Genomic DNA, 24,132 nt, shown 5'->3' on the forward strand with positions numbered 1-24,132 from the left:
TGCCTCTCTCTCCCTAATAATGGCAACTTGTTGCATAAAAAGAGTGTTGAGTCAAGAGCCGCTAGTAAACACCCTGATTCAGATTAATGTCCGGCCCGTGAGACGGCCCCGGGCCGGGAGCGAGGGGGCAGGGGTGTCCCGGTACAGGCCCGCACACAGCAGCCCCCAAAAGCACAGTCTAAGCAGCAACTTAACCCCTCTCTCTCTCGCCTTTATCTCCTGCAGAGCGTGACCCTCCCTCTAACCCAAATAAAAGTCCCCCGTGGAAATGCTCAATGTAACTTTGAGAGTGCGGCGCGAAACCTGACTCTTATTCTGCCCTCTGCTGCCTCGCTGTGTGTTCCAGTTTGCTGCCCCCTCTATTCTACCATATTTTATATTCTCTTCACTTAACCTTTATCGCTGGTGTGCTGGGAGAGCCCCAGCGGCCCAGACATTCCTTGCGATGCTTCCTTACCGTGGGATGGCTATATAGCCATGATGCCAACATATGCTAACAGAAAGCCAACCAGAGGATCACCAGTGTGTGAGATACCAGTCACCACACACACACAGAAACACACACACACACAGATACACAGACACACACACACAGACACACACACACACACATACACACATGGATACACAGACACACACACACACACAGATACACAGACACACACACATGGATACACAGACACACACAGATACACAGACACACACACAGACACACACATACAGACACACACAGATACACAGACACACACATACAGACACACACAGATACACACATACAGACACACACAGATACACAGACACACACACAGACACACACATACAGACACACACAGATACACAGACACACACCTTTCTCTTTGAGGATCTTCTTCATGTGCAGCCCTCCCTCTCGGTCTCCAAGTTCCCCGTCGGGGGGGTTCAGCACTGGGGGACACACACACAGCGTTTGCACTTTGGGGGGATTTAAGACTGAGGATGAGTGACCCTCCCCCCCCCAAGTTGAGAATGCAGAGGGATGCAAGGGGGGGGGGGGGGCTTGGGCAGGGAGGAGAGGGATGGTGGCTTACCCAGCCGGTCCGGAGTTTGTTGGTGGGGGGCGGGGGAGCTGGAGGCGCTGCTGCTGGGGTGAGAGGAAGGCTGGGAGCCAGGGCGGGGCGGGTCCTCCAGGGAGGGGGCTGGGGAGGGGCTGTCCTGGACACACTCCTGCGACAGGGGTGGGGTGGGGGGTGCAGTAAGAAATATGAGACGTAAAGAGAGGCGCATGCTTTATCTGCTTTTACCCCAAGCAGGCAGCTCCCTATCCAAGCTCTGTCTGGCCAGGTGTGCAACTCCCCAAGCGCTCATTAAACAGCCCGGCAGCGCGAGACCGGGGCCCGGCCCAAACCCAGCGCCCCTCTACATTTGATTCCAGAAAGGGGGTAAAAATAACCATGCTGAAATATTTCTGAGCATAGCAGCTGTGGCTGAGTGAGATGTGGCAAGAGGCACTGTCACTCTGATCACTGGCCATAGGGCCAGCGGACGCAGGGGCGTCATGGTGACAGACGAGCATCACGGCCACGCTGGGGCGTCATGGCGACAGAGGGGCATCACAGCGATGCAGGGGCGTCATGGCGACAGAGGGGCATCACAGCGATGCAGGGGCGTCATGGCGACAGAGGGGCATTACAGCGATGCAGGGGTGTCATGGCGACAGAGGGGCATTACAGCGATGCAGGGGCGTCATGGCGACAGAGGGGCATAACGGCAACGTAGGGGTGCGACGGCAATGGAGGGTGACGTATTCTCAGTCAGTATCGCGGGGCTCCAAAACATACCGGACAGGACACAGAACATTCCAGAACAGGGAGCTATTGCGTCCGCTTATACCATGGTGTCTTTGCAGGGTGAAGGTAAACAGAGCTGGGAGGGGGGGGGCAGACTAGCCAGGCCCGTTTAAATAGAGCAGATCCGCGCGGCGTGGCCCAGCGCTCTTGCTAAAAATACCCCCCCCCCACTTGTGTGAGAGAGTGCCCTCTAAAAATACTCAGGCATTTGTCAGCATGGCGTGGGTCGAGGAGGATTACCGGGCAGTGAGCGTGCGGGATGGTGGCGGCAGCTGATCTGCATCACACTGGGCGGAGCTTAACAGCCCCCCTGTGAGCCCCCCCCCCCCAGTAAACCCCTCCTCCTCCCGGCCTGTGTTTCAATCCATGCTGCAGCAAAGGTTTACTCATCATTCTGTCCCTTGGATAGGTTCAGGGAAAGCCAAGGAGTGTCAGCCGGAAAGGTCGGGTATATATTACAGCCTGGCGGCTCCCCCGCATGGTGCTCCTCTCCGACGTGAATCCCCTATCCCCTGGCCCCGCCCCCTGGTACGGATGGATGAGGACGGGAGCCCGGCTCTGCATGCTGCAGAATCCTGCATGGTAACGAGCCTTTCCTGCTGGGGAAGTCGCTCGGCTCTGAGGATTACAGACGCCCAAATGTGCCTCCCCTCTCCCCCCCAACCCCGCTGCCACGGCGACCAGCACTTGGGCGACAGAGCCTACCTTGATGACGGAGCCCCCAGCTCGGGACAGGGGGCTATGCATCTGAGCAGCGGCGGCCATGTTCGCAATCGTGTTCAGGTGGTTCATCTGGTTCATCGCCATGGCAACCGATGCGGGAGGCAGACTGACAGGAAGGAGGGGGTGGGGCATCATCATGAATGGGAGGTCCAGTCCTGCGGAGAGACCAGCTGGCATTTCAGCTCGTCGGCTGACCGAGCTGCTAACAGTGAGAACAGAGGAGTAAAGGTGAGACAGGCACAGAGGCCATGGGGTGAGACAGGCACAGAGGCCATGGGGTGAGACAGGCACAGAGGCTGGGTGTGATATAGGTGCAATGGCTGGGGGGTGAGACAGGCGCAGAGGCCATGGGGTGAGACAGGCACAGAGGCCATGGGGTGAGACAGACACAGAAGCTGGGTGTGATATAGGTGCAATGGCTGGGGGTGAGACAGGTGCAGAGGCCATAGGGTGAGACAGACACAGAAGCTGGGTGTGATATAGGTGCAATGGCTGGGGGTGAGACAGGCACAGAGGCCATAGGGTGAGACAGGCACAGAAGCTGGGTGTGATATAGGTGCAATGGCTGGGGGTGAGACAGGCAGAGGCCATAGGGTGAGACAGGCACAGAGGCCATAGGGTGAGACAGGCACAGAAGCTGGGTGTGATATAGGTGCAATGGCTGGGGGGTGAGACAGGCACAGAGGCCATAGGGTGAGACAGGCACAGAGGCCATAGGGTGAGACAGGCACAGAAGCTGGGTGTGATATAGGTGCAATGGCTGGGGGTGAGACAGGCAGAGGCCATAGGGTGAGACAGGCACAGAGGCCATAGGGTGAGACAGGCACAGAAGCTGGGTGTGATATAGGTGCAATGGCTGGGGGGTGAGACAGGCACAGAAGCTGTGGGGTGAGATTGGAGTACAGGCAGTGGGGCGAGACGGGCATAGAGGCTGCAGGGTGAGACTGGAGTAGAGTTAGCAGCACACTGCACACTTCCCGTGCATCTGCTGGAAAGAGGCAACCCTGCACTTCCTGGGATAGGCTACATGCTCATCATGTAGAAGACAGGCTGGCAAATTTTATGGGGAGATGAATGGATGGAGGAAGAGATAGATGGATGGATGGATTAATGCATGGATGGATGCATGATGAATGAATGGATGCATGATGGATAGACGGATGGATGATGGATGGATAGACGGATGGATGATGGACGGATAGATGGATGGATGCATGATGGATAGATACATCGATGGATAGATGAATAGATGCATGATGGATAGATGGACGGATGATGGATGGATAGATGGATGGATAGATGGATGCATGATGGATGGATGGATGGATGGATGGATGGATGCATGATGGATAGATGGATGGATTGATGGATGGATGGATGCATGATGGATAGATGGATGGATTGATGGATGAATGGATGGATGGATGGATGGATGGATGCATGATGGATAGATGGATGGATTGATGGATGGATGGATGACATATAACTACTGACAGACATGGCTGGCAGTGAGCCTCCTCTTCAACCTGTGCTATCAGGCATGAAGGAAATGGCCAATAAGAATAAATAATGGCAAATAACAGTAAAAACGATGAGAGAGCGCTGGGGTGTTGGGGGGGGAGGGGGTCTGATGGGGGGGTTCCCTGGACTCACGGCTGGCCAGCAGGTGGTTCTGCTGCAGGGAACTAAGGTGCGAGGCAGAGAGGCCGTGCTGGGCTGACAGGCCACCGTGACCCAGGCCGTGCTGGGGGGCGCTGCTGGGGGGAGATTGCAGCTTCTCTTTATCCCAGGAGGACTCGCTGCCACCTGGGGACACAGGGAGACATGGGGTGGGAAGTCTGGGGGGTCCGGAAGGCACGGCACCACAGCGCCCCCCGCGGGTGGCTAAGGGGTTAATCTATGAGATCGGGGTCGAGCTTCTCATACATAAATAAATGGATAAAATGAAATGCGGAGAGGGGCCGGCAGGAGAGTTAAGGAGCACAGAGAGGAATCAAAATCATCGTATAATTCTGCTTAATAAGCAACCCAGGTCCTTTGAGTGAAATAACAGATGGTGTTTTTGCAACAGATTGCTGTGAGTGATTCGTTTAATAATAATGCGAATTAAATTCTTCCTCTGTAGGATCTCCAGCTTTTCATCAGGGAGCAATTTCAATGAGAGGGAAAAAACAGCTAAACTAATGGGTGAATGGAACACCTGAGTCCAACGCCGGGGTCCAGGTTATGGGGGAGGGGCTGGGCGTGGCCCCTGGGCATGGGGGGTGTAGTCATGGGGGTAGCTGGTGGCTTGAGAGGGGGCCTAAGTCAGGGGTAAGTGAAGCAGAGTTAGAGGTAGTGGGTGGCTTGGGGTCAAGGGGCCCTGCAAAGGTTCGTTGGCAGGAGTGGAGATGAAATGTTGCATGGCAGCAATGCATTCTGGGAGAAACGCCCAGCTCCACCATGGGTGAAATGTGGAAGGGCATGGAAACACAGGAGATGAGTGAAAAATAAACTGAAATGACTAGCGAAGCACTGTGACAGCGGCCCTGGCTATCCGCCGCAACATGTTACAAACGCACCGCGCGGCTATTCGTGGTCTATGGTGCCCCCGTGCCAAAGGAATGCTGGGATGGCATTCCAAGGTGGCTGCCAGGAGCTAAACCCCCAAACTCTGGCATAGCCTGTCTGCTTGAAAGGGAGAGTCAACGTAAGCTTTAAGCAAACAGCTCAGCTAAACCTAAAAAGCTGTAAAATACTGTGACCCATCTGTGGCAAAAACTCAACTGTACTGCCTGACCGCACTTTATAAATGCAGCTCAAATAAGCTACAATTCAAGTTTTCTGTACATTCATCTAAATTTATATACAAGTCATTTTGGAGCATTATGTATTTTAGTCCACTTAAAAAAATTTGTTAAAAATATTATAATAGACGTTGAATTTGATATTCTCTGTTTTCGTCCACTTTCATCACAGATCTTCTTGTTTTTGTCCAATTCCATCACAGATCTTCTTGTTTTTGTCCAATTCCATGACAGATCTTCTGTGTTTTTGCCCAATTCCATTACAGATCATCTGTGTTGCTGTCCCCACTCGTCACAAACCTCTCTATCTTAATACAGTTTTATAATACAACTTTGCTCTTTTCTGTATATTCAGCGGCTGCTTCCTCCTGAGCTGAAAATGCCAACCACTATCAATCATTGGGGTGATGCTTCAGCAGGGGGTGGCGAAGGGGCTGCGGTTCTGACCAGTGGACGACAGATGGGGGGGCCGGGCCGCCTGACCCCGGCATCACAGCTACTCGGGATCAGTGTGGTGTCCTCAGCCACATGCGGGTGACCACGGGCCGGCAAGAGATGCGTGAACCTCCATGTTGGGGCCACCATGAAGTCCAATGTGGCGAAAGAACAAACTGGCAAGTGGCAGAGAAGCGGTGGGTAAGAAGGCGAGACGAGGGAGGGGCTGTGGGGATGAATCGCTTACAGCCGTCAGAGACCCGGAAATTTAAAAGGAGCAGCTTTTCGGGCTTTTAATACACCGACATCCCAATAACTCAGCGTTTGACCTCCCTTGCTGGATGGTTTAGTGGCGGTCCGGCCCAGCCCCTGCGCGTGCCGCGGCAGTAAATCAGGGGGAGTGCAGTGTTAAAAACTCGGAGCGCCGGTGCTGATGGCCCATTTGGGCTCCTTCCAAGAGCTCCAGCGCCGCTCGCTGCCAGCGTAATTAGCCGGCACCGCCGCCAGCACGGGGAGAGAGTGCCGTGCCATTAACGCGCCGATTCCCTGCCCTGTCCGTCCGTCAGTCATGCTTTGAAAATGTGTCCATCACCGGTCTCCCCTAACCGCACGCTGACAGAGCTGGTTAACTGGCTTCTTTAAAAACCTGAGCATAATTACGCTGTGGGCCCTAGCCGCCCCCCACAGCCCCCGCGTGCTCCCACGCCCCCACACCCCTGCCTCCCTTTCAGCGCCGTTTTATGGGCCGCTGACAGTTCGCCGTATTAACCGGGGCATCCCAGCACGAGTAGCGCTGGTGTTTCCAACACGCTGCGCTGGGAGTCTTTCACTGAGCCCCAAAGATGAGTTTTCATGTGATATTATTCCTCTGGCTAATAAAACTCAGGTAAGCATATCGGGGGCAGGCAGGAGAAATGCTGCTGCTGTACCTACTGAAGAGAGAATGAGAGGAGGAAGAGGAGGATGAAGAAGATGCAGAAGGCCGAAGTGTTCCAGGGCAGCTGATATTCTGTGGTATTCGTCAAGCAAAGCCCACCTTCTGTTTTAGAAAGTTCCAGGTGACACAAGACGACACGATACGTCCTGGTAGCCTAACCCAACATACTCCGGTACGGTAAATGACATGTAAGAGGGCCAAGCTTCTCCTACAGGCAGAGTCGGGCCAAACAGGCTGACGGGTTATTCGTACAGTCGGGTAAACAGGCTACCCATCCAGGATGGCCCCATTTGGACCACAGTATGCCTCTCTGCCAGCAATCAGTCGGCCTCAGTAGGCCATGCTGGGGCGGGGGGCGGGGGCCGGTGTGAGGCGGCTCCAAACAACCCAGCCCTTGCCATTTCATATCCGCCGGGAAGGTCAGAGGCAGAAGGTCAGGATGTATCTGTCGATACGGCAAAGTCGACACATAGGTATGGATGGTACCACAGAGGAAACGGCAACAGATGTAAAAGTGGCACGCTGAGGTGGCATATTTCAGCATTTCCCCGCAGGGCTGTGGGCTGTCAGCGGTCAGGGGCTGAGGGGGCATCTCAGGCAGGGGAGGAGGGGTGGAAGGGGCAGAGGGGGCATCACAGGCAGGGGAGGAGGGGTGGAAGGGGCAGAGGGGGCATCACAGGCAGGGGAGGAGGGGTGGAAGGGGCAGAGGGGGCATCTTGGGTAGGGGAGGAGGGGTGGAAGGGGCAGAGGGGGCATCACAGGCAGGGGAGGAGGGGTGGAAGGGGCAGAGGGGGCATCACAGGCAGGGGAGGAGGGGTGGAAGGGGCAGAGGGGGCATCACAGGCAGGGGAGGAGGGGTGGAAGGGGCAATGGGGGCATCTTGGGCAGGGGTGGAGGAGTGGTGGAAGGGGCAGAGGGGGCATCACAGGCAGGGGAGGAGGGGTGGAAGGGGCAGAGGGGGCATTTTGGGCAGGGGAGGAGGGGTGGAAGGGGCAGAGGGGGCATCTTGGGCAGGGGAGGAGGGGTGGAAGGGGAAAAGGGGCATCACAGGCAGGGGAGGAGGGGTGGAAGGGGCAGAGGGGGCATCACAGGCAGGGGAGGAGGGGTGGAAGGGGCAATGGGGGCATCCTGGGCAGGGGTGGAGGAGTGGAAGGGGCAAAGGGGCATCACAGGCAGGGGAGGAGGAGTGGAAGGGGCAGAGGGGGCATCTCAGGCAGGGGAGGAGGGGTGGAAGGGGCAGAGGGGTGCAGCAGTACAGGGGCCGAGGGGTACAGGGGCGTGGCCAGCTCTGGGTTTGTTCACACCCCATGAGTTTAACTCCACATATGACCATTAGTGAAGAGAAACTTTAGAAGAAAACACACACTTGGGTATGGAGAGCAGCAGGCACTGCTTTGCGTGTTAATTCGAGAGCGTTTAAAGCGTGATCACCAGCGCATTCGCACGTGGGAGCTGGCGGTAAATAATCAGCGCGGCGTGTTTCCAGGACAGCCCCGGAGAGTCGGGCCCCATGAGAGATGTTCACAAGGCCTGTGCTGATGTTTCTCCCCCGAACTACATGCTGATTATTTTTCTGAACTTTCTTCCCATTGTGAATATCAGGCACCCTGAAGCCTGTCCACGGCGGAGGGCTTCCTGCATCCGTTTCCATCAGTTAGCCGCAGTTACCCAGCACAGCCACAGGAGGCGCTGCTGAGGGTAGCTACTGAGGGTAGTGGGGGAGCTTTCCGGGTGTCAGGCAGAACATAGAGGCACACTTTCTGGGACAGCCATCTCCTGTAGCCATCTCCTGAAATCACGGTCTGAACAAAACCAGCAACACGCAGAGAATGCCCCCCCCCCTTTAAAGTGTACCTGCTACAAACATCAGAAAGCAGACTTGTGCTCACACACACACACTGAGACACCCATGACACCCCACACCAGGCACTGCACGCACACACACACACACACAGGCACACTTGCATGACACATGCACGCACACACACACAGGCACACTTGCATGACACATGCACGCACACACACACAGGCACACTCGCATGACACATGCACGCTCACACACACAGGCACACTCGCATGACACATGCACGCACACACACACAGGCACACTCGCATGACACATGCACGCACACACACACAGGCACACTCGCATGACACATGCACGCACACACACACACAGGCACACTCGCATGACACATGCACGCACACACACACACAGGCACACTCGCATGACACATGCACGCACACACACACACAGGCACACTCGCATGACACATGCACGCACACACACACAGGCACACTCGCATGACACATGCACGCACACACACACACAGGCACACTCGCATGACACATGCACGCACACACACACACAGGCACACTCGCATGACACATGCACGCACACACACACACAGGCACACTCGCATGACACATGCACGCACACACACACACAGGCACACTCGCATGACACATGCACGCTCACACACACAGGCACACTCGCATGACACATGCACGCACACACACACAGGCACACTCGCATGACACATGCACGGACACACACACACAGGCACACTCGCATGACACATGCACGCTCACACACACAGGCACACTCGCATGACACATGCACGCACACACACAGGCACACTCGCATGACACATGCACGCACACACACACACACACAGGCACACTCGCATGACACATGCACGCTCACACACACAGGCACACTCGCATGACACATGCACGCACACACACACAGGCACACTCGCATGACACATGCACGGACACACACACACAGGCACACTCGCATGACACATGCACGCTCACACACACACAGGCACACTCGCATGACACATGCACGCACACACGCGGGGGGGCTGACAGCTTGCGGCGGGCGCGAGCGGCGGGCGGCGTGCTGGCGCTGTGTTTGTCATATTTCTTGTGGGCCTCGCCATCTGCCAGGGTGGCATTTTCATGGCTGTTTACCCTGACTCCCGCCAAGGAATCATCTGCCGCCCCATAATGCCGCCTGCAAAAAGCGCGGATTAAGTTGGTAATGCAACTGAGACTATTGCTAATTTGGTGTAATTGGGAAGAAATGAAGATAAATGAGGTTGAGGAAGGAGAGGCAATCAGTGCGGCAGGCAGTACAGCTGTGCTCCTGGCCGGGCCCCCGGCCCCCCCGCCCCCCCAACCCCCGCGCTCAACAAGCTACATGCAAATTCGCGCTAATGACAAATGTGCGTCTGTTGTGGAGCCCCCGCCTCGGCCGCCGCCCCTCACTATGTTTTGCCTTTATTTACTCCTCTGCTTATTTATTTAACTGCCCCCCCCCCCCCCCCCAGTGCCTTTCCGGGATTCCTGGGTGCGCGCAGCCTGCCGTCTAATGCCCCGCTGGCCCTCCTGGTGGGGGGGGGGGTTGCTTCCGGACCACACCCCCCCTTATACTGACATCTGTTCCGGGGCAGCCCCTCCCCCACTGACGGTTAGAGTGTAATGGAGGGGGTCCGGCACGGGAGTGCCGGTGTCCCTTAGTCGTGTATGGGGGCCCCGTCCCCCTGCACCGTGCCAGACGCCCCCCCTACCGCGAAGCGCAGATGTCCCCCGTTCCTCCGAGGGGCCACTCTCTGCAGCTCCCGCACAGCCGCTATTTATCAGGCTGGGTCTCCTTGGCGACAAGACATCTGGATGCTTCCGTGAACAGGCTGCGGGAATCGGGCCGGTCGCAATCCGTACTGTACGTAAGCAGGTTATCCACCATTGGCCGAAGCCCGCATGAAGGGGCGGGGCTAATGTTAATTAGACTCGGTATGGGGGTGTTAACCCCCCCACCAGAAAAGAAACCAATGTTTACCTCCAGAATTCAGTCTAATCCTTAGTGAGCTTTGGGATGGTTTTGCTTTTGTAATGACGCTAACTGGTATGTGAGAACAGTCTTTCTGGGGGGCGGGGCGTAAATCAGACATATTTCTGTAAACAACCTTGGCTTAAATGAAGTTTTATGCAGTAATAAAAAGTAATAAAAACTGTAAATGGTCAGTCATTAATTTCCTCCCAGAACAATAGGCATACAACTCACAGAGGAATCCACAGAGGTGCCTGAACGGAAGCAGAAAATGATTAAAGAGATCTCTTAATGAAGTGTTAATTGCTGCGAGTAAACAGACGGAAGTTGGAGGTAGGAATGGCCCTGACAGAGTGAGAATTAATCTCTTTACGGAGGCACCAGCTCCTCAGAAGCGGGCCCAGACTGGGACGCGCCTCGCGGTGACTGGGATGGTGCGTGGCGGTAAGCACGGCCCGAAATCACCGCTGGCACCGGGGTCTGCAAATGCTACACTCAGAACTAGCAAATCGGGTGCTGGGAGCAGAGTGGGGGATTATGGGATTTTTGATTGTCTGGCCAATTAACCAGCCATCCCACCTCTGGACGTGCAGCGCAGATCCTTTCTAGGCAGTTCTACATAAACAAATGGATAAATAAGCGCAGCGGGAGGCCTTAAAGTCCTTTTACCTCATTCATCAAAATGAAGAGCCATTAATAGAGGAAGAGCAGGAGAAAGCAGCTTTCTTCTTCTGGGAATCGCATGTGTTTCTGTAAAAGACCCTTTCCAGGGGGGTGGGACGCACTCTGCCTGTCTGCCTGTCCTCTTAATCTTACCTCTCTGACCCCATTTCACAGCAGAACTTCTTTATTTGCATATTTTATTCTTTATTTTTTGGGGAACATTGTAAGAATGCCATAAAGTATGTCAGAAGGTAAACTGAAAGCAATGCAACTTACAACGTGACAGAATCTGACAATGTGATGAGAAAAGATGCATTTGATGGTTTTATAAAATTATTATTAGTAACCGTGTTAATGACCCAGTAAGAAAAGAAAAACTAGTACATGCTGGTTCAGTTCAGTTCAGTCACGCAGGTTTCCGGACTGATTGCAGTGATGCAGGTAGAAGAGACAGGGCGGGGGGTGGGATTTTAAGCAGATACAGTGAGGTAGGACAGTGACAGGGGGGACGGGGAGAAGGGCAGTGAGGACGGGAGGGAGGAGACCTAGAAATGGCAGCTGGGGCAGTCGGTCAGAGGGGACGAGGGAATTATCTTTACGCCGAGCCGAAATCGACACGCTCCGCTCAGCGGCCGGCTGTCAGCTTTTACTGTGAAGACACCCGGCCTGCCGGCCTGACAGGGGATTAGCACGTCACTCAGTCGGGGGGGGGGGGCTAAAGACGGCCTGGCTTTCCATACAGACCAGGTTGGGGGCGGCTACAGAGCGTCAGAGCCGGCCAGGGCCTGGAGGGGCCACTCTCCTTAAGCCACACAAGGTCCCAGCGGCTGTTCCGCCTGTGGGTCCAGGGGGTGGAGGACGTGTGGATGCGGGCACACAGTGTCTTAGCGCTCACTCCCAATGTGGGCACGCAGTGTCTTAGCGCTCACTCCCAATGTGCACGCAGTGTCTTAGCGCTCACTCCAAATGTGCACACAGTGTCTTAGCGCTCACTCCCAATGTGCACACAGTGTCTTAGCGCTCACTCTCAATGCGGGCAAGCAGTGTCTTAGCGCTCACTCCCAATGCAGGCATGCAGTGTCATAGCGCTCACTCCCAATGCGGTAACACAGTGTCTTAGCGCTCACTCCCAATGTGCACGCAGTGTCTTAGCGCTCACTTCCAATGTGCACGCAGTGTCTTAGCGCTCACTTCCAATGTGCACGCAGTGTCTTAGCGCTCACTCCTAATGCGGGCACGCAGTGTCATAGCGCTCACTCCCAATGTGGGCACACAGTATCTTAGCGCTCACTCTCAATGTGCACGCCAGGAAGGAGGTGGCCGGCTACAGAGCGTCAGAGCCGGCCAGGGCCTGGAGGGGCCACTCTCCTTAAGCCACACAAGGTCCCAGCGGCTGTTCCGCCTGTGGATCCAGGGGGTGGAGGACGTGTGGATGCGGGCAAGCAGTGTCTTAGCGCTCACTCCCAATGTGGGCACGCAGTGTCTTAGCGCTCACTCCCAATGTGGGCACGCAGTGTCTTAGCGCTCACTCCCAATGTGCACGCAGTGTCTTAGCGCTCACTCCCAATGTGGGCACGCAGTGTCTTAGCGCTCACTCCCAATGTACACGCAGTGTCTTAGCGCTCACTCCCAATGTGCACGCAGTGTCTTAGCGCTCACTCCCAATGTGCACGCAGTGTCTTAGCGCTCACTTCCAATGTGCACGCAGTGTCTTAGCGCTCACTCCCAATGCGGGCAAGCAGTGTCTTAGCGCTCACTCCCAATGTGCACGCCAGGAAGGAGGTGGCCGGCTACAGAGCGTCAGAGCCGGCCAGGGCCTGGAGGGGCCACTCTCCTTAAGCCACACAAGGTCCCAGCGGCTGTTCCGCCTGTGGATCCAGGGGGTGGAGGACGTGTGGATGCGGGCAAGCAGTGTCTTAGCGCTCACTCCCAATGTGGGCACGCAGTGTCTTAGCGCTCACTCCCAATGTGGGCACGCAGTGTCTTAGCGCTCACTCCCAATGTGCACGCAGTGTCTTAGCGCTCACTCCCAATGTGGGCACGCAGTGTCTTAGCGCTCACTCCCAATGTACACGCAGTGTCTTAGCGCTCACTCCCAATGTGCACGCAGTGTCTTAGCGCTCACTCCCAATGTGCACGCAGTGTCTTAGCGCTCACTCTCAATGCGGGCAAGCAGTGTCTTAGCGCTCACTCCCAATGTGGGCACGCAGTGTCTTAGCGCTCACTCCCAATGTGCACGCAGTGTCTTAGCGCTCACTCTCAATGCGGGCAAGCAGTGTCTTAGCGCTCACTCCCAATGTGGGCACGCAGTGTCTTGGCGCTCACTCCAAATGTGCACACAGTGTCTTAGCGCTCACTCTGAATGCGGGCAAGCAGTGTCTTAGCGCTCACTCCCAATGCAGGCATGCAGTGTCATAGCGCTCACTCCCAATGCGGTAACACAGTGTCTTAGCGCTCACTCCCAATGTACACGCAGTGTCTTAGCGCTCACTCCCAATGTGCACGCAGTGTCTTAGCGCTCACTTCCAATGTGCACGCAGTGTCTTAGCGCTCACTCCCAATGCGGGCAAGCAGTGTCTTAGCGCTCACTCCCAATGCGGGCACGCAGTGTCATAGCGCTCACTCCCAATGTGGGCACGCAGTATCTTAGCGCTCACTCCCAATGTGCACGCCAGGAAGGAGGTGGCCGGCCGCCGCGGTGCTGATTATGCAGAGAGCATGCAGCTGCCACTCTAAGGCTCTGATTAGAAGGCACTGCTTGGCTCACGGGCGACACACTTAACCCCAACGACCAGCGGTTCAGGGACGGGGCATAAATCCCGAGAAATGCATGAAAAATTGTGGATGTTTTCCACGCCCCGAGCTGCCTTTTATCCCGCCATTTGTCACACGGAAATGTATTCTTTACTCGCGGTATTCGCGTGTCGCATCCAAGGAGTTTGGGATGCACCACAGGGCGGGGGGGGGGGGTCAGCCACAGAGGCCTTAGGCGAGCTTTGGGTAAACACCGGCAGAGTGGACCGCGCATGGATTAACGGGTCCCGGGGCCACAGCAGGGTTAAGCGGGCTGTTCAGAGCCTGCGTGTAAACACAGCCTGCGGGCTGCCAGGTTGGGGGGAGGCATGGCTGGGCCGGCTGCTGAGACGGGCCAATCGTGTGACCACCCTGATACGGCTGGTACCGTAGACATAAAACATATTTTTATATACGAGAGAGAGGAAGTGAGGGAGGGAGTGAGAGGAGAAGAGAGGGAGTGATCCAGGGAGTGACAAAGTGAGTGATGGAGTGAGAGAGGGATAGAGAGGGAATGAGAATGGGAGAGAGGGAGGGAGAGTGGGAGAGAGTGAGGAAGAAAGGGAGTGAGAGAGGAATAGAGAGGGAGGGAGAAAGGCAGAGAGAGTGAGAGAGGGAATAAGAAATAGAGTGAGAAAGTGATGAGAGAGGGAGTGAGAAATAGAGTGAGGGAGTTAGAGAGTGAAGGAGAGAGGGAGTGAAAATGGAGTGAGAGAGTAAAGGAGAAACGGAGTGAGAAATGGAGTAAGGGAGTTCGAGAGTGAGGGAGAGAGGGAGGAGTAAGTGAGAAATGGAGTGAGTGAGTGAGTAAGTGAGTGAGGGAGTGAGTTAGAGAGGGACAGCCCTCCATTCTGAAAGCTTAAGAGGCAAATAAACTATTTAAAATTTAAATGTTATAATATGCATATAATTTTAAATGAATATGCATATATAAATGTGTGTATTGGAACCAAATGCAATAGATAAGGGATACTGATGTTTGGAAGGGGGATCCCTGAGTTTCATGGTGGGGGGGGACTTTAATTTTGTACTTGAGAGTTTGGTGAAGGTCAGGGGCACTGAATTCTGTGCTGGACCCAAACAGATTTCTGTCTGCTTTCTGCCAAAGCACAAAGGACTTGATTTCTATCTTTTGTTGTAATTTTTTGGTCTCAAACCTCAGTGAATTTTACTCTGGCTTAGGTTAGACATGACTGCAGTAAAAATATCGGGGGGGGGGGGGGGACACAGAGACATGGACGACTGTTACCCTCCAACTGTTATGAACACCATCTGTAAATGTGCAGCACAGACACAATTACTGTGTGAAAACGAAATCATTACCCTAAAGTGTACAGGCACAACAGAAAATGTACAAAATGTAATTCTGCTGATACCAATATTCAAAAAAACTGTGCACAGAGCACTTACTCGAATATTTCACGCCATCTGCAGCCTGTTTGACTTGAATACTGGAAACTCAAATAAGCAGTTAACATTTGACCCAGTGTTGAAGATGACGCCATGGTAACGCATTTCTGCCATGCTCGGGGGCACTGAACCCTGGACAAATGCAATTAACGATGATCAATAATTCAGGCCCCTCTCTTCAGTCATGAGGGAGAATCCTCAGTGACCGTGAGTGTTAGCAAGGAGAGTCCCTCTGACAGAGTCGCCAACGAGGGACGCCTTCTGAGAAAATCGGGAGTCCCAAATGCTTCCCTTCAAACTGCTGTCAGAAGGCCCCCCTCCCCCCGCGCAATCTGATGCTAAACCTGCGCATCAAGCAGTCAGAAGCACACTGTGGTCCATGTTCACTCGGTTCGCTTAACCCGGCCACAGCCGTGCATTGCAGCCCCGCATCGCAGCCGTGCATCGCAGCCGTGCGTCACAGCTGTGCATCACAGCCGTGCATCACAGCCGTGCATCGCAGTCCTGTATCCCCTTTGAATGCCTCTCATCGGCCGTGTCTTTGATCACGGCTCACATGAACTGCCACGCAAGAAATACAAGAAATCTAATAAAGCCACCTTTGCCCCCCTCCCCCGTCTACACCACATCCCGAGGCCCCCGCCGATTGTGCCCCCCCCCCCCACATTCACTCTTCCTCTCATCAGTGCTCATAATCCCCCCCCCCTCTGTCGCCCCCCCTGGACCCCAGCACGCTCACTGTTTATCCTCTGCTGGCCGGCTAATTTGGTATTTAGAAATGAGAGTGTCTTTACAGGTTTTCATTAGACATCATTTTGAGGCTCATTTAAAATCAATCCCCCCTCCACCCGCCCACCGCCCGCTCGCTTGTCAGCCGGATGAAAAATGATCGGGTCCTTGCTGGCCTGCGCTCGCCACTGCCTGCCTCCGCCGCCGCACTCCCCTGATCTGTTAATACAGTATCATCTGGTACAAAGTGCGGCCAATTCCCACATCTAATTACAAACAGGAATTCGGGGTCATTAAACTAAATACATTTCCATTAGGAAGAGCAGAGGCTCGGGCTGCGGACGGTGGCACACGCCGGACCTCCTCGCTCCCGCTCTCGGCTTCTCCTAGCCGCTCTCGCTCCGGAGGGGAAGAATAGCCTTAGATTAATTACCGCCCCCCCCCCCCACACCCCCCACATTCCCCGTCTTGAGTGTGTGCGATAAGGTATTCGGAGAAGCTGATTCTGTGTCGACCAAGCCATGTTCCGTGGTCCCACAGCCTCATTGTCAGAGCATCTTCCTCAAGGTCACGGTGAAGCGAGGCCCGGTGGGGGGGGGGTCACACTGAATCCCCCCGACCCCCCAGAGGAGTGCCGACCCGCTCTGCTTAGCTGGCATTTCTCTCCAAAGTGACTTTGCGGTTTTAACCCATTTCTATAGCTGGATATTTTTACTGGAGCAATTCAGGTTAAGCGCTCAGCTCAAGGGTACAACTGCTGGCCCCCCAGGGAAGCACACCGCCGGCATCCGAGGTCACAGGCCCGCGTCCTTAACCACAGCGCCACCTGCTTGGCAGTAAAGGACAGGGCATGATGATCCAAACAGTCTCCTCAGCTCATGCTGAGGCATGTGCGAGTGTCACTGGACAGCGGCACATGCGAGAGGGAATGTCAGGAAAAGGCCGAAAGCAGACACTGATATTCAGGCTCTAATAATCACTTCCTGTGTTTACCCCCCATCAACCATGTTTTCTTCGTAGAAAGTGACCCTGGCTTCTCTGTTTACACCGTTGAATGATTAATGTGCTAACTGACAGATATTTCGCTGATATCTCGCTTTTCCGCATCTTGAAAGGCGTCACAGCGGCGGAAAGCGCCAGTCGGCATCAGGATGAGTGTGGCACAGCGACGCCTCCCTCTAAAGGGCGTCAGCGCCCCCCCCCCACTCAGAAAAGCCTCTCTTCCGCTCCATGTGCAGGGGAATCATTTATAGATCATGGAACTCACTGCTTGTACACAGAGCACAACAGGACATGTTTCTAGAACTTTCCGTCTGCCCCTAACTGGAATATGGATCTCACAAAGTGACACCTCGCAGATCTCCTGTCCAAAGCGCGTGGATGTGGCCCCTCCCTGAACAGTCAGCGTGTGGATCACTCCCTCAGACATCAATGACTCATGACTCACACTGGCCCCTGAAGCTGAAAGCCTGCCAATCCATCAGCTGGGTGCAGAGACAATGGAGAAATTTCTGGCACATCAGCAGAAAGTGACCAAGATGTAGGGACGCTGGGAACCACCTGACAAAGCGGCGTGGGGGGGCCAGGCTGGGTCAGGCTATGAAGCGTCCTCGCAAGCACTGCCCCAGACAGATATGAAGCGTCCACGCAGGCGCTGCCCCGGACGGCTAGGAAGCGTCCTCGCAGGCACTGCCCCGGACAGATATGAAGCGTCCACGCAGGCGCTGCCCCGGATGGCTATGAAGCGTCCACGCAGGCACTGCCCCAGACAGATATGAAGCGTCCTCGCAGGCGCTGCCCCGGACGGCTATGAAGCGTCCACGCAGGCACTGCCCCAGACAGATATGAAGCGTCCTCGCAGGCGCTGCCCCGGACGGCTGTGAAGCGTCCTCGCAGGCACTGCCCCAGACAGATATGAAGCGTCCACGCAGGCACTGCCCCGGACAGATATGAAGCGTCCTCGCAGGCGCTGCCCCGGACAGCTAGGAAGCGTCCTCGCAGGCACTGCCCCGGACGGCTACGAAGCGTCCTCGCAGGCACTGCCCCGGACGGCTAGGAAGCGTCCACGCAGGCGCTGCCCCGGACGGCTAGGAAGCGTCCTCGCAGGCACTGCCCCGGACGGCTATGAAGCGTCCTCGCAGGCACTGCCCCGGACGGCTACGAAGCGTCCTCACAAACACTGCCCCGGACGGCTATGAAGCGTCCTCACAGGCAATGTCCTAGACCACTATGCCGCTGATCCTCAAGGTCCCCTTTATCCAATCCCCAAAGAGCCAGCCTGGAGTCCCCTTGGAGTCCCACCTGTTAATGGTCACCGTGGTGACAGAATACCCCACCCCCATGTGAGGTGTGCCTGTACTTCACTCCAATTCGGGGTCTGTGTGTTTAAACGCAGCAGAGTGTCACCACTGGTGTTCATATTTCACACAGACCTGTCCCGCCTGTGACTGTGGAATATCAGGCTGACCTTCGCGATTTTCTCCTTGATAATATAAGAGCCTGATTATACATGACTTACACATAATGTCCAAGGGTATGGAAGTGTGTTTGAATAAAAATAAGCCAGGGATGTGAATCATGAAGCCATTACTGTCGCTTGGTAAAACATCGGCAAGGGGGCGGAATCGGGCCGGTCTGCCAGTGACCAGGGCACTTCATTGGCTACAGGGCAGCTCTGGGGCGATGGCAGAGAATCACACCCATATGGGGGGTGAATCGTTATCGAGCCTCTTTTGTCTGTGGCAGGTGTGGCTCCCCTGACACGGGCAGCGATGCAGAAAGCCGCCACCCGCCGCCGTCCTGCATCTCACCCCCACCTTCTGGGGGAAAGCCGCTCATGCATCTCCAGGCGTTCCGCTCGCCGGTGCTGCGGCCACAAGACTGTGGGTTACAGCTGTTTAGGGGTGAGATGCGCGTCATTTGTCTCCCAGCGGAAATGCGATACGAGCTTCTGCAGCGGGGAGCCTTGCCAGCAGGGTCGCTTTTCCGCATTTACTGCGGCATCAGCACACCAAAGCTGCGGACCCACGTCACACTATAGGCCGGAAGACTTACAGAAGAGTGGGGGATCGAGAGGGCGAACATCAGGTGCAGGAGCTACTGGCCAGCTACAGATCCAGACAGGGGTAACAAACACGCCAAAGCTGCGGACCCACGTCACACTATAGGCCGGAAGACTTACAGAAGAGTGGGGGATCGAGAGGGCGAACATCAGGTGCAGGAGCTACTGGCCAGCTACAGATCCAGACAGGGGTAACAAATTCAGTAAGAAGAACCTGATGATTTGTGTATGTGATGGGGGCAGGGCTTTATATGGGGGGTGTCAGATCCGATTGCCCCCAGATGCGATGCAGAGGCTGCGATCCCATGGACTTCCCTGGGGGAGGTGGCAGGCCTCTCAGCACACGTCCCCTCAGCGCTCCGGAACTCGGCCATCCGTGCAGCTTTATGTAGCACATAGCATTATATAGATTGGAGATTGATACTGCCAATCAGAACTGAAGTAAAAGGCAAAAGGCTTCCGTGATTGGCTGAACACTTCTAAGAACACTTCTGCCCCCCTCAGCCCCCTCTTAGCCACGCCCATGCAATTCCGAAACAAACAAATAAATATCATTAACAAATGTTATAACATCACAGGCAAAGAAGTAGTGAAAGAACAGATTAATTGATTAGGTCTGTGTGCCTGTACATATTACACGTCTTTCTGTACGTTACATGTATGTGTGCATATGATTCAAGCGGGACATCCAGATCATACATGTCATTAACATAAAGACTGCGTTTATGATTCATATTAATGTGGTAAATTGGAGGGTGTGTCTGTAACTACATCCACTTTAGCTGCAGTTCAGACAGCCACAGACACAGCTGCTCCTCCTGGGGGGGGGGGGGGGCGTGTTAAGAACCTGGGAGAAGAGGCCCATAATTCCCCATCGGCTTTGGGCCCTTGCCCCCCCAAGTGGAAGCTTATTAGTGTCCCATTAGGGCCGGGCATCAGGGCGGCTCTCTGCACCGCGAGAGACATGGAGTATGGCGGGATGGGCTGGATAAGCAGGACGGCCGAGGACGGCGCTGGCTTACAGGAAGCTGACTTAACACGGCGCCCATGAGAGGCGGGAGTGGCGAGGCGGAATTCCGCAAAATGGGAGTGACACCTGTCTGCTGCTGGGAAGCAGTGTCTGGCCTGGGGGGGAGGGAACGAGGGGAGAAGAAAGTGCTGACCGGGCAGTAGTGCGGAAGAGCAAAGACGAGGGAGAAAAAGAGGCTATTCAATGGAGCGGCTGCCCACATGCTCTCCCGCCCTCCCGGAACACCGACCCCTCTCCCACTCGGAACACCGACCCCTCTCCCACTCGGAACACCGACCCCTCTCCCACTCGGAACGACGGCCCCTCTCCCACTTGGAACACCTGCCCCTCTCCCACTTGGAACACCTGCCCCTCTCCCGCCCGGAATGCCGCCCCCTTTCCTGTCCGGAATTCCAGGTCCTCTCCTGCTTGGAACACCAGCCCCTCTCCCGCCCGGAACACCAGTCGCTCTCCTGCCCACTATCCCACCCTCCCTCCTGCCCTCCACCTGTTTCTGCTAAGTCTGCAGCGGCGGCCCTGACTTCCCCGAGTCGCTTTAAATAATGCATGGAATTTCTCTTTTAACTTGTCAGTGGAAACGAGAAATATATCAGCTCCTCTGTGATGTCACTTGTGACGGTGATGTTCCCTGACAGCGTTCCATTAGACCAATGAGCTCCATCGCTAGGCCTGTACCCCCCCAAGCCCCCCCCCCCCCATCGTTGTACCGCAGGTTTCTGCTTGTTAACAGGCTGGGCAGTGCATGCATATTTAATAACACCGTTTCACAGAAGCCTAACCTCTGCTGCTTTTTCACTCCCCCCCCCCCCCCCACACTACCAGCGCGAGCCCTCAGAAACGCAAATGCTGTCTCTTGCCTTCCTCCCGACTTCCTTGAAACTCAGAGGGGTGAATTTCTCAAGCGACGGGGGGCCAACAGTTAAGGAATCAGGCGCTGGACTGCGCCCTGTAATCGGGCTGTGAAGGGGGCGCTCTCACAGCATGTGAAGCCCAACGGAAGGGGCCGGAATGCCGTTTGGGGGGGGGTACTGTGTAAACAGACGCGATCTGGGCTGACTGCAGATAGCCGAGAGTCCGGCCAGGGGGGGTTGCAGATTAGATTATATGCCCTTTGATGTTTTCCAAAGCAGCTCGGCATCAGAGAGGGAGGGACCACGAAACAGGCCCGGGAGCCTCAAAGGGACGGAGCAGGAACAGAGGAGGAACAGAGGAGGAACAGAGGACGGAGAGCAGAGGAGAAAGGGGGCGGGGCCCCGCAGCTGTCGCTGGGGATTTGCATCTTGGCCAGGCTAAAGTCAGCACACAGTCTTCTGAGGCCGTTTGATTCACTTGGAGGGGAACTTGCTAGATCGCATTCCAGAACCTTCTCCGGATTAAACGGCCTCGGAAGTGTGACCGATGGCTGGCCCCCTTTCTTGCTTGTTTGGTGTTTGAGCGGCTGTTCCTCCCCCGGAGTGCGGCACCCTATCACCCCCCCATGATCGCCCTGCACGCTGCCACATTTGGAGAGACGAAGGCCAGAGACGTAATGCGGGGTGGGGACATTCAGCTCATAAAACAAACCCTGGGTGATCGCTGCACACCCCTGGTGCCATCTGTAAAATCACTCGCCGTGGCTTTAAATCTACCCACGGTGACCATGGAGGAGGAAGTGATGTTGGCCCACTTCCTCTGACCACGGATTTCTCAGGCTCAGTGACGGCCCCCACACTGACGTCACGGCCCGGTGACGGCCCCCACACTGACCTCACGGCCCGGTGACGGCCCCCACACTGACGTCACGGCCCGGAGACGGCCCCCACACTGACCTCACGGCCCGGTGACGGCCCCCACACTGACGTCACGGCCCGGTGACGGCCCCCACACTGACGTCACGGCCCGGTGACGGCCCCCACACTGACCTCACGGCCCGGTGACGGCCCCCACACTGACGTCACGGCCCGGTGACGGCCCCCACACTGACCTCACGGCCCGGTGACGGCCCCCACACTGACGTCACGGCCCGGTGACGGCCCCCACACTGACGTCACGGCCCGGAGACGGCCCCCACACTGACGTCACGGCCCGGTGACGGCCCCCACACTGACGTCACGGCCCGGTGACGGCCCCCACACTGACGTCACGGCCCGGTGACGGCCCCCACACTGACGTCACGGCCCGGTGACGGCCCCACACTGACTTCACGGCCCGGTGACGGCCCCCACACTGACGTCACGGCCCGGTGACGGCCCCACACTGACTTCACGGCCCGGTGACGGCCCCCACACTGACGTCACGGCCCGGTGACGGCCCCACACTGACGTCACGGCCCGGTGACGGCCCCCACACTGACCTCACGGCCCGGTGACGGCCCCCACACTGACATCACGGCCCGGTGACGGCCCCACACTGACATCACGGTCCGGTGACAGCCAATACGCTTAAACTAAACACAGAGGACACCGCAAATCCTTTACACGAGTTCTGGAGTAAATCTGTGTTTGAGGCATCCCTCGGAGCATGCCGGGGAATCCGATATGGCCAATACAGGCAATGGAAAGGAAAGGGGAAATGAGCAGGGGACAGGCGGAGGCCATGCTTGAATAAGGGAGGCCCGGACTCACCCCCGGGATGAAAGATGAGTCCACCTACCCCCCGCACTCGCTGTCTGCTGATCAACTCGGAAAGCCGTGGAAATGGCACCGTCCTCATCATCATTACCTTCCTAACTGCCATTATCATCAGTCTTAATACAGCCATGCCTTTGTGTCAGTAACAGTACATTAGAGTCCCACTTATAGAGTGCGAGACTGAGCCTCCTCGCCTGAGCCAAACCCTGATCCCTCTCATTCCATCCCTTAGCTCCGTCTCTTTAGAGGACGATTCTGTCCAAACTGAGGTACATGTGAGTATCAGTCAGGGTCAATCAGCATCTTGGAGCAGTTGAGCTTAAGGCCCTAGCAGATCTGACAGTGTTATGCTCACTATGGCAGTCGTGGGATTTGAACCAACAACCTTCATGGGTAGAGATCCCTAAACTGCTTCTTCAGTCCCCCTTGTCAGTCTGAGATGCTCTCCCCCCACACTGGCATGGGCGCATGTCAATCGATGTGTCTGTAACATTGCCGGCTTCCATATGATTTCCTCTCCCCTGAATATTCGCTGTCACGCGTCTGGGGGGGGCACTTTCCTCATGGCAGTGATAAAGGCTGGGGGAGCCAGGGGGGTTTTCGTGAGTCACAGTGCTGTGCCACCAGGCCGCAGTCAGTCACACAGCAATCTAGATGCACGGTCAGGGCACCGTCGTTAAGAAGCCATCAGCTGCAATAAAGTGCCTCGCAAGCAGAGGGACACGCCGGTAAAACCAATTACCTGCAATAGCCAGTACACGCCAAGGGGGGGCGAGAGCACCCCCACTGATTTATAAGTAAGCAAACCCCCACCACAACCACCAACATCACCCACCCAAGCACCGTGGCTCTGAATAAACCTCTGCCCCTGATCTGCCACTCTTCAAGCAGTGCAGGATAGCGCATCCTAGCGGGGGGGGGGGGCATCAGAGTAGACATGGTGTGTGGGGAGGTGTGGCACCACTGCAAAGCCAGCTGGAAAGACATACCCCCACCCCCCTCTGAGCATACACCCCTGTCTTACACTCTCCTGATGCTCGCTTGTGCTGCCCTAAATACTATGCAAATACTGCCTTAAATACTGCACAAATGCTGCCTTAAATGCTGCCTTAAATACTGCACAAATGCTGCCTTAAATACTGCACAAATGCTGCCTTAAATGCTGCCTTAAATACTATGCAAATACTGCCTTAAATACTGCACAAATGCTGCCTTAAATACTGCACAAATGCTGCCTTAAATGCTGCCTTAAATACTGCACAAATGCTGCCTTAAATACTGCACAAATGCTG

General features: G+C 55.6%; 1 protein-coding gene across 2 annotated transcripts in view; it reads right to left on the reverse strand.

Moving 5' to 3' along the window:
• The window catches only part of dacha (dachshund a), a 130,360-nt gene that overhangs the window by 29,886 nt on the left and 76,342 nt on the right, over nucleotides 1–24,132 (reverse strand). Inside the window, exons 4-7 of one of the 2 annotated variants that reach the window (XM_023841732.2) lie at nucleotides 4,203–4,355; nucleotides 2,532–2,704; nucleotides 1,068–1,203; nucleotides 850–924 (exon numbers count right to left, since the gene is read on the reverse strand). In XM_023841732.2, coding sequence (XP_023697500.1) covers nucleotides 850–924; nucleotides 1,068–1,203; nucleotides 2,532–2,704; nucleotides 4,203–4,355 — 537 coding nt within the window. The remainder of the gene's footprint in view (nucleotides 1–849; nucleotides 925–1,067; nucleotides 1,204–2,531; nucleotides 2,705–4,202; nucleotides 4,356–24,132) is intronic. The other variant, XM_023841733.2, reaches the window with a different exon arrangement.

This window comes from Paramormyrops kingsleyae, chromosome 24, assembly GCF_048594095.1.
Source record: "Paramormyrops kingsleyae isolate MSU_618 chromosome 24, PKINGS_0.4, whole genome shotgun sequence".
Classification (NCBI taxonomy): Eukaryota; Metazoa; Chordata; class Actinopteri; order Osteoglossiformes; family Mormyridae; genus Paramormyrops; species Paramormyrops kingsleyae.